Here is a 12,802-nt window from a genome sequence, read left to right as displayed (position 1 = left end):
TTTTAGGTAAAATATGGCATCCTGACCCAAATTAAAGCACTTCCACTGGATCTGGTACGAGTTAACCGACAAAATAAACAAGAATCAGTTTCACCTGTAATCATACTGACAGGCAGAAAACAATCTTTAAACTTCAATGCAGTACTGCATGACATCGGATGCCTCTCCCCATCCATTGTTTTACATTATTAAGAACTGAACAACAGAAAAAATTTATTCAGCAGCATCTAGATCCCGGCAAGGAGGAGCCTTAGGCTCACCTAATAAGGTAGTATTACCTCCTTCCGGTCCACAATTGATACGACCTGGGTTCTGAGTGCCACGCTGGAACATAAAATGCATGCCAATCAACAATGCAGTAATATCACTATGCAGGATAACATTAGTCTATGCAACTTAATCATCTTACCGGTGGTTTTTCACCTTTCCTGAACGCCTCGACAATCTCTACAGCTTTTTTTGGAGTGAGATCCTCCTGCATAAACGAAGGGGAGACCAATTGAGCTCCAACTACTTAACTATTACTAGACCCAACTAGTGATCAAAACAGGAGGAAAGTATTAACTCACATAATAATTGTAAGCATATCCTTCAGATCCATTGGAATAGTCGGCCACCGTCATCATTGGAGCATTTACACAGCACCCCTGCCACAAAAATGAGGTATATTATTAAAACAGTTACATATCAAATAAGCAATGACTTGAATGGTGTTCAACATTCTAGAACAAGTATAAGCATCAATGACCTAATTAATGGTTCCTTGCTGAAGAACCTCCAATGCATGGAAAGTAAGAAGGATGTCGCAGTAGTTTAAACAACACTAATGGCTTTCCTGATAAGTTTAAAAAGCCACCCACCCCCTCCTCCCCAAGGACAATTTTGGCCGCCAATATTACAAGGACCGCTAGCGTCAGGGAAATAGTATGGAGGACTTGATAGCTGCATACCGTAGTTAGTGACCACATTGCACATTTTTGTATAGCTTTGCATCTTCTGATGCCTTTTGCTCTAAATAAGCAATAGCTAAAGCCTAACCATTAAATCCTCATTCTCATATAGAGAACAAATATCCACAGTATCTGAACAGCAATTTTAATATTTTTTTGGCATTTTTCATGCTCTCTATACTATACCTCTAGTATTGTCATTAACAGTAGGTTCCACTGTTTCAATTCCAGAATCATATCTTATGCCTCTACAAGATTGTTTAGGATGACCTAAGCTAGCGTAAAATAGGTTTTAGACAGATTCAGCAAAAAAAAATAGAAGTAAAGACAATCTTGTCTTTCCCACCATGCTTTTTCGTTGGTGTGTCATATATCCTTATAATTTTTATGACATCTCCAGGGTTCCAAATTAATAGTAAGTTCCCCCATTCAGATACTCAATTCAGGTCTCAACATGGTCCACTGGACAGACCTCAATGCATTGGCGACCATGACATTCTGTCATGTAACAGCACAAACTTAATCGAGTCAGATTTAGACTCTAATGTTTAGGTCTAGTGGTAAAATAGCAGCTTGTGATGTGTAGGTTAGGGACTTTCAAACCCTGGAGCAAACAAAAACCTAGTATTTAAGTTTACAAGTTGGTTATTTGTCGGCGCCAATTTAGTTTGTCCATAGACTTCCAAACCGTACACCAGTGGCCCTGGAGTATTTTTAGTTATCATAAATATCTAGTCAAACTTCACCCTGGCAATCATAAATAGGAGAATACTGTTTGAGAGAACTGGCTAATTAACAGTAAGATGAGTTCTCTGACTTCAAATAGTTCTCTGCTCATCAAATCTTTCTCTTCACATGTATCTAAAAACCATCCAACCAAGAAAGACATCCTCTCAACAAATCATTAATTCATGCCTTTAGTGGCCCCAATTAGACCAGGACCAAACCATCAAAAGGGCTATGAGGAAAAAGAAGTTCCTCAACAAGTTGCTCGTTTCGCAGGTTTAAAAAAAGAATTCCTTTGCCCAAGGATCTGAAACTTTGTTACTTTACTTTAGGTATAGGTGGAATTAATTGTGTATCCGTCCATATAAGGCGTGGGTTTGTCCATGTCTCCATGCACGCCATAACAGTCAAACCTCTTTATAACAACCTCATTTGTTTGAACCTCTTTTTGCCTATTACATGCCTATAACAATATTTGACCTTTAAATCTAATTTGGTTGTTATAGACAAAAATTGTTTAAAACATCATTGATTAACTTATCAAATGTTTTTATGTTATAAAAAAAAAGTTAACTTAAGTTTAAAATTTTAAAAGATATTCATATGTCATTAATTAAAATTTGAAAGGCTAATACAATATTAATAAATCCATAACTAGTTCTGCATACAAGGACTTAAACTCTAAGGCGCATAATTTCAACTATTTGAAAATCAGATTCTTCTGGGTTTTGATCGAATCTCATGTTTCAAGTTCACAAGAGTTTTTGACATTCCAAATTCCTCGTTAGAACTTAAAAACTTAATTACAGTTATGTCTCCCAAAAAAATTGATTGTATTGTGGTTATTATTATAGAATAATACTTCCTCCACCCAATTTATGTGATGCACTTTGATTGGGCACGGAGTTTAAGAAAGACTGACTTTTGAAACTAGTGATCTAAAACAAGTTATATAAATTTGTGTGGCTATAAATCATCTTATTAGGGGTAAACTGGAAAGTTTAAAGTTAAATTGCTTCTAAATATGTAAATGTATCATTCTTTTTGAACCATGACAAAAAGAAAATTATATCACAAGTTGGGACAGAGGGAGTAAGTGCATAGCTATTTGATTAAGGCCTTTTATAGAGGGTTAACTTCACAAAGTTGTAATGATGGTTGTTACTTGTTACTGTCATAGAGATGTAAAATGCAACATAAAAATTTTGGTTCCGAAGAAAACCTGTGGTAGTTATATAGAGGTCTTAGTCTTACTTCAGATGTTGGAGTTCTAATTCATAACAACAGATTTATGTGGGTTATCATATTAGGTAGTCGAGAGGCCAGTTTCCACCATTCATTGACAAATTATGTATTTCACTGGATATATTTCTTCCTGCCAAACCAGACAAGAGTCCAACGTACCCTTGTAGACCAAGGGTAATATGCTTAGTACATAAGTGAAGTAACCTAATGAGCATGGCTGTGGGACGAGCGGATGCAGATAAATCAGGTTCGGAGCAGTCTGTTTTAGCTGGCTTGTCACCTGGAAGGCTTGTTTAACTCAGAATAACTAGCAGAAGAGGGGTTATGATCTAAGTAGCAGATGCTATGTATGGGAAGAAGATTTGGAATCAGTGGAACATTTGTTCCTGCACTGCAGATCCTCCATGGAATGCTGGGAGCTTTTTTGACTGATATGTGTTTTCATGGGTAAAGCCTCTGAAGATCAAGAGTTCAATGGAGTGCAGACAAAGTCAATGAAAACATGAGGCAGATTGGAGAACAATTCCAGCCAGTATCTTCTGGACTATATGGTTGGAAAGGAACCAAGGTTGCTTTGAGGGAGAGAGGATTCATATTTCTAGAACTAAGAATGCTTGTTTACTCAGGGTGTGTTTGGCATGGAGGAAAACATTTTCGAGAAAAAAGTTTTCCAATTTTTTCATGTTTGGTTGATCAAAATGTTTGGAGAATATTTTCTCTAGGAAAACAAGTTCCTTAAAAATGAGGAAAATGACTTCCCTAATGGAAGTAGGGAAAACAAGTTGATAATTGCCATTCCAAGTTTATTGTCTCCTCCCACCCACCCAATCCCCCCAACCCTTGACCATCCCTCCCCCCGCCACCCCTGAATCCCCACTCCCAATCCCATCCCACCTCCATAGTGTTTTGCTACATAACATATAAATGTTTGGGATATTATTTTCTTGCTTACTTACCAAACACTAGAAAATAAGTAAGAAACTCACTAGTTTTCCGAGAAAACACTTTCTAGGAAATCATTTTCCGTGGAAAACATTTTCCTTCCTACCAAAATACCCTCAATTTATATTTTTGGTGTAATGGTAATATGATTGAAAATATGGACCGGTTTATGGACTTATTTAGTTTGTTTAGAGGAGTTAACTGATAGTTTGTTTGGTGGGTGTTTTTGTTGCTTGTTGTAATTCATGTACCATCTTGGTACTTTATTAACAAAACTTGAACTCATCAGAAAAAAAAGGCTATATTAAATCTTCGTTTAGCACCACAAACATCAGAACATTACAGGGTCTCACTTCATTTCAACTTTAACATGTCAAAACACTTTTATGGACCACTTGAGCTTTGACCAATGAGGTGATGACACATGCATGCACATGAACAGGAGTGAAGGTAGAAGTCATATATGAGTTCCGCTGAACCCAATAGCTTTTGTTTAAACACTGTTTTTATGTTAAGAAAATCATGAAATGTATATATATTAAATTTAGAACCAAATTATTAGCACTTGAAATCGTCATTCTACAATCCAGAACCAATTAAATTGAAATCTTGACTCCACCTTGATAGAAATTGGCTTCGTACGACATCATCTATCTTCTTGTTTTCTGGAAACCACCCTACCCTTCTAATATAAATGTAGTATCACTGGGAATCTTTTGGCACTTAATCCTCATCTTAATATCAAGATTTCTTTCAAAATGCCACTAAAGCAGGCTTGCTCGCGATTAAGAGGGCATATGCATAACGAATCTACTACATACATTAATCATCAGAACAACTATAACCAAGGCCGCAAACTGAGAAAATCCCTGGTGTCTTAGTACATTTGCCTTATAAGCTACAATCAACTAAAGTGCTATCCATCCAACACTAAAGATAAACCAATTTCTACTCCTTAATTTAGTTACTATCAGTCACAACTCACAAGCATGGTCATATGATTTAATGCATAACAAACCAATCTCAACATCAGATCTTATGTTTGGAAAGCAAATGAACCTAAACTAGTTCATGAAAACTGTAATGTAGGAGTCAAGGCCACCAAATAGAATCAAGGTCATCATCAATAAGATGTATGAAAAATGACTTACCATGCATTCCATCTCACCAACAGAAAACAAGCCATCCTTGGTTACTTCTGCATACACGAATAAGTCATGAACCATAATAAGAACACGTTTCAACAATATGATTATTAGGACTATTTTATTTATTTTTTGATCAAGTCGGATTATTAGGACTATCAAAAAGGCTAATAAATAATTGTAAGGATCGCCACAAAATACTGACCATTGCGCTTTACTCCCAGGTGCTTCAGTATAGCTTCTTCGATACCTCTTGAACCACGGATCATACAAGGTGTTGTGCCACAAACCAGAAGGTGGTATTTTCCAACCTAAAGGGACAAGAAACTGAGTAAGCTATGTTAAGTAAAGATTGGTTCTAAATTTCCTGCACTTGCACAAACCAAAGGTCAAGACAAACTACTCACTTTTGTCCTGTTGAACATCGTGTAGAAAGTTGCAACCTCATATACACGAATTGGGGCGACTTCAATAACCTTAGCCACCTTAAACATTTAGAATACTAGATTAGAAACTCTTGAATGAAAGTTTAACATAGGTGGAAAAATCATAGAACAAATAAACCCTAATTAAGGAACGGCAAACTGCAGTGTGCTTACTTTGAGGGTATACAGAGGAAACAAGGGTAAGGGAGTAATACAAATATCAAGTTAATACACATATGACAAATAGTACAATACAATTATGGCAAGAACTAAAGCTGAATTGGTTCTAGCAATCAAATGCTGATTAATTGTAAAGAAGTGCTCCAAATAATTTGTCATATGTGTATTAACTTGATATTCAAATGCTGATTAATTGTAAGAAGTGCTCCAAATAATTTCAATATTCAATAGTGGTAACTGTTAAAAATGCTGATCATCAGGACACAAACTTTATAATAATGCAAAAAGTAATAATCGATCTGAACAGTGTCAACATACTGCATTCATCGCCGAAACAGGTAGCCACCCTCCATTTTGCTGCTGTGCAAGATCCAACAAAGGAATCACTGCAGATTGTTTATAGTTGGATGGATAGAAAGACAGTATCTCCTTCACCTGCACATTGCATAGGAGGATTAAGTAGGATTTAAGATAGAGGATAAGCCAATAGTTACCAATTAAAGAGATGCATAAGATTCAATTTACGTACATAATCCTCTAGAATTATTGAAGCTAATCAACATTCAAAAGCCATTTCAAAAATCTCTATGATGCAGGAAGTTTCCTATTATAATTTTTTTGGATTAGTAAATTCTAAAAATTGCTAAAGAATGCAACGGAAGAAGATGTTTCTGTCTTTTACAATTTTGGAGCCAATGCATCAGGAATGCTACTGAATAGCATAACGAAAACAGGCCGAGGCAACAAAGATGGAATGTTTTTTGCCTTGAACAACAACATTAATCACCTACTATCTTTGATAGTATTTTCCTTTTATTTGTGATTCTCTCTTCATTTATTTCTTCTCCAGCCTTCTCTTTTGGTTGGATATGCAGGACCGACTTGATCATTAGGTTCTTTTAAAACAAATAACTTTTCTCCCATTAATTTCCAAATGAGAAACAAAGTTTCAAATGCTCAATTAGACAAGTTTCTCATACAGATGTAACTTAAATTTATGGTGTAAGGCAGAACATTTCAAAGGGCTGTTATTCATTTCGCAGCCAAGCTCAAAAATTGTGTCAGTCTTGATTCAATCTTTATGCAATTTTCCAACCAATTTCAGATATTCAAAGCCTAGATACGTACCTAAATAGCTTACACATATAATAGTACACATACAGTTTACAGTAGAATACATGTTCATCAAAACATGCAAAGGAAGCATATTCTGATTCAAAAAAGTTTGAAACCTATAGTAAAGGAGATGTCATAAATCGTTGTTCCACCATAACACATTGAACATTTCCTGGTAATAAGAGCTCTCAATTTCCACACACAAACTGTAAGAAAAAGAGAACATCAATAGGAAAGATTCAAACTTTTGATGTTACTAGGGAATGGAGCAAGGCAAATTCTAAAACATGTTACAAATGATATGACAAAGAAGTAGGTCTTTGGTATTCTGGAGGATAATAAGCAATGCTAACCTTTTCCTTGTTTGCATTGTTAAACTCCCAAGGAAGGTCCGGTTTGTTGTCCGGTGTATCAATGTGCTGCGTACAATAAAAAATCCAAACAAATAAAAACACAAAAACGCCATCGAATACTCAAATTTCGAATCTAAAGTCAGAACTCCGAAAATACAGATTAGATAAGAACTCACATAGTTGAGTGCAGTAGAAAAAGATCGCGATGCCTGTAAAAAAAAAAGAACAGATTATGACTAAAAGAAAGCTAGAACCAATCTATCAAAGTGAAAAGAAAAATATATTAATGAAGATTAGACCTGAGTAATTCGGCGGAAGGACGTTCGGATCTCGTTCAGGCGTTGGGCAGCGAGTCGACCGAACATTTTTAGTCTCCGGCGATTGCTCCGAGAAGACGGTGGTCGCAGAAAAGGGAGATTTTGGGACGAGGAAATGGAGAAATCGGAAGTCTCAGTATGAATGTTTTGCGTGCCACACACACGTTCCTTGTTCGCGTGTCCTGATCAAGGCTTGAAACCGGAGAGGCCCATGAGAATTTAACCACATTTGGGCTCTCGTATCGTTGGGCCATAATACGTTGGGCTGTTCGGGCATTGTTCAATAGTGGGTTGGGTGATTAACTTTGATCTGAGCATCATTACACAAAGTGTCCTTTTTTAGGCTATCATTAAGATTTTGTTCATATTTTAAAAAGTAGTGTAAATATGATGCTTGAAATTGACAAATATTTTTTTAGTGGATTACACAAATCTCATAGTGTTAAGAGTTAATTATATCATATTCCTACTCTTTTCCAAATTACAAAATTCCCTTAAATTTGGTGGAATCCGAATACATCTCAAAAATGTCCCGATACGTCGCGTATCGATTTTGAATACATCACTCAACGTCTCAATACATCAAGTATGTCTAAAGTGATGTATCCGATCGATAAATCACGTAAAGTGATGTATCCGATCGATAAATCGCGTAAAGTGATATATCTGAGAATAGGAGAGAGTGAAGATTTTTGTAATTTTTTCAAATGGTAGAAAATTTTAGAGAATATAGTAAAATAATTTATGTATTTAGGTAAGTTTTCCTATTTTTCCTCTCCAAGAGGGCTCGTCATTTTTGCTTCCTTGGTGACTTAACCCACAATCTCAAGATTGGAGGTAGAGAATGCTTACCACCTGAGCAGGGGAGAAACTACACCTAGTTAAGGGTGATCAGATGAACAACTTTCGTCGAAAATTTTTTGCGAGTATATATGTTAAATATTAATATTATCGGATATATATTAATTATTGAACTCTTTTGGCATAGTAAAGAAAGATAGCTCAGTGGTTAAAGGTTTGCAAATTCACCTTGTAAGCTTGGGTTCAAACCTTGTTTGGGGTGGTTTATTTAAAAAATTTAGTTTTGTTTTGTCCTAAAGTATGAACACCCTTTAGACCATAAGATTAAAAGACATTTTGGTACATTTGACATGTTTTTTTAACTTGTCCTACAATATGAACATCCTTGGAGAAAATGCTGGTTCCACCACTGCATCTGAACAACTCATTTCTTCACCGACAATAATAAATTATCGTCTAATATATAATTAAAAAATTATCACAATTAACATTTTTCATTAATATTTTCAGTTTGTTTAAGGATAAATCTTTTTTCTTTGGATATGGAAGTCACTTCGGATAACTTCAAATATGCAGTATTTGAAGAAAGTCGTGTCAAAATTTAATTTCACACATGGTGTCTGAAGTTTTATACGGTTGAAGTTTACTTATTTTTATCTCGATTCAATCATTTTTGCTTAAACTTCAGTCATATTTTTAATCATTTGTACCTTATTTCAAGAATATATGGGTGAATTTTAGTCATTTTTTGTTGAATTTCAGTCAACTTAGATATTCTTGTTTAAACTTCAATCGTTTTTGCCTCACTTTAACCTTCTTCTTTTTTATAACTCTGGGGTTTGGGCCACCTTTCACACAGATCGACTAATTCCACGAGATACGTGTCACCTCCTACCATCAACAGGTACCAGGTAACTCCATTGATCACTAGGCCAGCCTCACTTCAACCTTTTTTGCTTCAAGTTCAGTCATTTTTCCTATCTTCAACAATTCATTGAAGAAGTTCTTGCACATATGATTGAATTTCATGCAAATATGATTAGAATCCAATCATTTTGCTCGAGTTTCAAGCAAAAATACATGAACTTCACTCATACATATTTTTTAGATATTTTATCTGAAGTTTGATCTTCTCAAATCTAATCTCAAACATCATATATTTGAAGTGGACATATATATATATATATATATATATATATATATATATATATATATATATATATAAGAAAATTAAAAAGGTAAGTGCATATTATATACAATGTCTTGTCCCCTAAAATTCTACTTAATTTGTTAACAAAAAATTGTCAATTTTTTTACAAATAAACGACATTTATTTTAGAGTTGTTACATTAGACACTTATATAACATGATATAATTTTTATATCCATATATTCTAAATTCAAACATTTATACCTATATAATAAAAAAATCTTACGCTTCAACCCCTAAAAAAAAATATTCTTAACAAGTATATTGAGATATTTTTTTTAAAAAAATAATGAAATCACATCAAACTTTGTATATCCGGAGGGATTTCATCAGTTTCTCCAAGTGTGAGGTGAGTTTTATTTCACATAAAGACTTCTTTCTCTTTCTGTTTTGGGGTTTTTTTCCTGTGATGTGTACCTCCGTCTTTGAAGAAAGCCTGGAAAAAAGAGAGAGCTCCTTTCTTTTCTAGCTTTGGCGGGAGGAATGAAAAGTGTTACAAAATAATATATGTCCATGTTATCCTCCACTACAATTTGTTTCCACTATATCTTATCCACCACCATAATTTGTTTTCACTATTATGTGTTTCCACCACATTTTATTTCTTCTTTTAGGCCTATAAATAGTCATTCTTGTAAGCATGAATGAACATAGAAAAGAGAAGAAAACAATAAGATTACATACTTGTTCTCTCTTCCCTCTTCTTAATTTGATTTATCATTTTATTTATAACACGTTATCAGCACGAAGTCTCTTATAAGGTATGTTTTGATGATATAGTTGTTTCTATTTTTAGATCCTAAACACAAGTATACATTTGAATATTTTCAGTTTTTATGTTCTCTAAATATTATAAGGTGGTAGTAGACTTTATTAATTAATAAAAATAAATTTTCTTATTAAAATATTGTATAAGTTCTTAATTTTCAATAGTTAAAATTTTATTAGTTTAATCCAATTTAAATATTTTTATGATAGTTTTCATCATGTTAAACTTGTCAAAATTGGAGTTCATGGCACTTGATATTTTTGAAAAAACTTATTTATCATGGTATTTTATGCTGAGATTCACCTTACTGCTAAGGGTCTTGGTAATGCTATAATAGAAAAAATAAAGCATCAAGTTAGGATAAAGCGAAGACTATGATTTTTCTTCGCCATCATCTGGATGAAAGCCTGAAAGTTGAATGTTTGACAGTAAAAGATCCACTTGAATTGTGAAAAAGTTTAAAAGGAAGGTGTGACCACCTTAGGGCAATAGTATTCCCAAGGACTCGTTATGAGTGGATGCACTTACGGTTTCAAGATTTTAAAATTGTAATTAAGTATAATTTTATTGTATTTAGAATAACTTCCCAATTGAAATTATGTGGGGAAACTGCAAATGATGAGGACATGTTGAAAAAGATACTAACTACTTTTCATACCTCTAATGTAATATTACAGCAGTAATACCGTGAAAAAAGTTTTTAGAAATACTCTGAATTGATCTAATGCCTTCTGGTGGCTACGCAATATAGTGCTCTTTTAATGAGAAATCATGAAGTCCGTCCCACTAGAACTGCTCCATTATCGGAAGCAAATATGATAAAAGCACATGGTCAGTTTGAACGAAGATAAAATAAAAATCGAGACCTTAATAATGTGCGTGGATGTAGCAATGACAAAAGTCGATATAATATAAAAGGGAGAACAATATGAGTTCTCAAAACAATCCTTCAAGAAGTAACTGTCATCGTTGTGGCATGAAAGGCCATTGAAAAAATGAATGCCAGACGCCTGAACATTTTGTCAGGCTTTATCAAAATTCCTTCAAAAGAAAGGCAAATAGAGGTGATGCCTCTTTTTCTAATCCTCGAATAGAGTCTCACTTGACGTTTGAAAATAATGTTGAGGTGTCGCACCCTATTTTTGAACTAGTCGAAATAGTTCGCAACATAAAATGGCTATGTCTCTGATTTTGAAAATTATTTAGAGTCGCCACCTAATTTTAAGGAAAATATTAGGAAAACCATTTTTTGAAAAATTGTGAGTGTAAAGTCTGTTTTGATTTGCGAAACCGGTGAGATTCTAAGTAAGGATTTGGTTACTCGAGGGGAAGGTGTTAAGCACCCCTTAAAGCCTATCCGAAGATAGTCCTTAAATTTAGTTTTAGAAAAATGATTAGAGATATTTATTCATTTATTTGCTTTAGAAAATGATGATAAAAAAATATTCATTAATTTGAGAAAGAAAGAAAAATACAAGGTATGTCATATATACGTCTTTAATATGAATAGAGCAAATTTAATAGTAATATATTTATCGTACTGTAAAAATAAATAATAAATAAATATGCTTGAAATGTATAAAAATTTTATGTATTAAAATATAGATGTATGTTTAAAGTCATATGAATAAATAAGCTTATATAAATTTATGATAACAAATATGAATGTCGAGTATTAGAACTCGTTACTTTATTTATATACACGATATCAAATGAAAACTTTATATCAATGTATGTTTAAAGTCATATGAATGAATAAGCGTATATAAATTTATGGTAACAAATATGAATGTCGAGTATTAGAACTCGTTACTTTATTTATATACACGATATCAAATAAAAAATTTATAAATGAGTAAATAAAATAATAGACAAGCATAGATATATGGGTATGTAATATGTAATAAATATAATTTGGGTGAAATTTCAAATAAAACTAGCGATGCCTAAAAATATCATTAAGTTTTAAAATATTAAACCTCCCCAAATCTATACAAACTAAAACATTTAAAAGTCGACATGATTAAAAACTTTTTACACTCTTATGTTCTTATCTTCTTTGGATCAGCGCCGACTTATTAATCGGAAGACAAAATATAGTGTTTTGTCATTTTTCTGCTCGAGTCACCTTCCATCATTTCCAAAGGGCCTATCTACTCCTACCCCTCCTAAGTTTATTTGTTATTATATTCTTAAAGCAATCTAAAAGAAATAAAACTAACGTCCTAAAATGTGTCTATTGTCCAACTTAATGTCCAAGAGGCATTGGATTTACTAATTGGGTAGGTTCTAGACTAAAAGAAAATATAAGTTTCCTAATTAGACACATCGTCAAACAAAATAAATAAGACGAGCCGTTAGCACGTAAAGTCTCAAGTAAGCCTTTAGATTAATTAATTAGCATGCTTGAAAACACAGATAAATAGTAAAAAGTTCGACATAACAAGTGTGTGCGTCACTAGATTGATCTTACACAAATAATGTACTAAAATATTTATTAAATCCTGATTGTATAGGCATGATTTCCATATCAATTAGTATGTTGAAAATGAAAGACACTCTATAGGCATGATATTATATGAATCAGTATGTTGAAAATGAATGAAAATCTATAGGCATGATTT

The 12,802-nt window shown here is 33.5% G+C and overlaps 1 protein-coding gene across 1 annotated transcript; it reads right to left on the bottom strand.

The window, feature by feature from the left end:
• On the bottom strand, window positions 1–7,579 carry LOC129882781 (NADH dehydrogenase [ubiquinone] flavoprotein 2, mitochondrial). Its single transcript, XM_055957227.1, has 10 exons — window positions 7,382–7,579; window positions 7,259–7,291; window positions 7,083–7,148; window positions 5,932–6,048; window positions 5,416–5,493; window positions 5,214–5,319; window positions 5,015–5,061; window positions 570–647; window positions 410–475; window positions 1–324 (listed from the first exon to the last, which is right to left on the bottom strand). Exons 1-10 carry the CDS (start codon window positions 7,445–7,447, stop codon window positions 214–216), a joined length of 768 nt encoding a protein of 255 aa, XP_055813202.1. The 5' UTR covers window positions 7,448–7,579; the 3' UTR covers window positions 1–213.
• Window positions 7,580–12,802: the final 5,223 nt, after the last annotated feature.

Source organism: Solanum dulcamara, chromosome 3 (genome assembly GCF_947179165.1).
Source record: "Solanum dulcamara chromosome 3, daSolDulc1.2, whole genome shotgun sequence".
In the NCBI taxonomy this organism is placed as follows: Eukaryota; Viridiplantae; Streptophyta; class Magnoliopsida; order Solanales; family Solanaceae; genus Solanum; species Solanum dulcamara.
The sequence above is the reverse complement of the archived record's forward strand: the minus strand, read 5'-3'. Positions and strand labels throughout refer to the sequence as shown.

Coding starts and splice junctions, on each gene's coding strand:
- LOC129882781 (XM_055957227.1), bottom strand. CDS start 7,447: ATGTTCGGTCGACTCGCTGCCCAACGCCTGAACGAGATCCGAACGTCC. Junction 7,149..7,258: donor TTTCTACTGCACTCAACTAT/GTGAGTTCTTAT, acceptor TATTGTACGCAG/CACATTGATACACCGGACAA. Junction 5,320..5,415: donor CGATGTTCAACAGGACAAAA/GTGAGTAGTTTG, acceptor TTGTCCCTTTAG/GTTGGAAAATACCACCTTCT.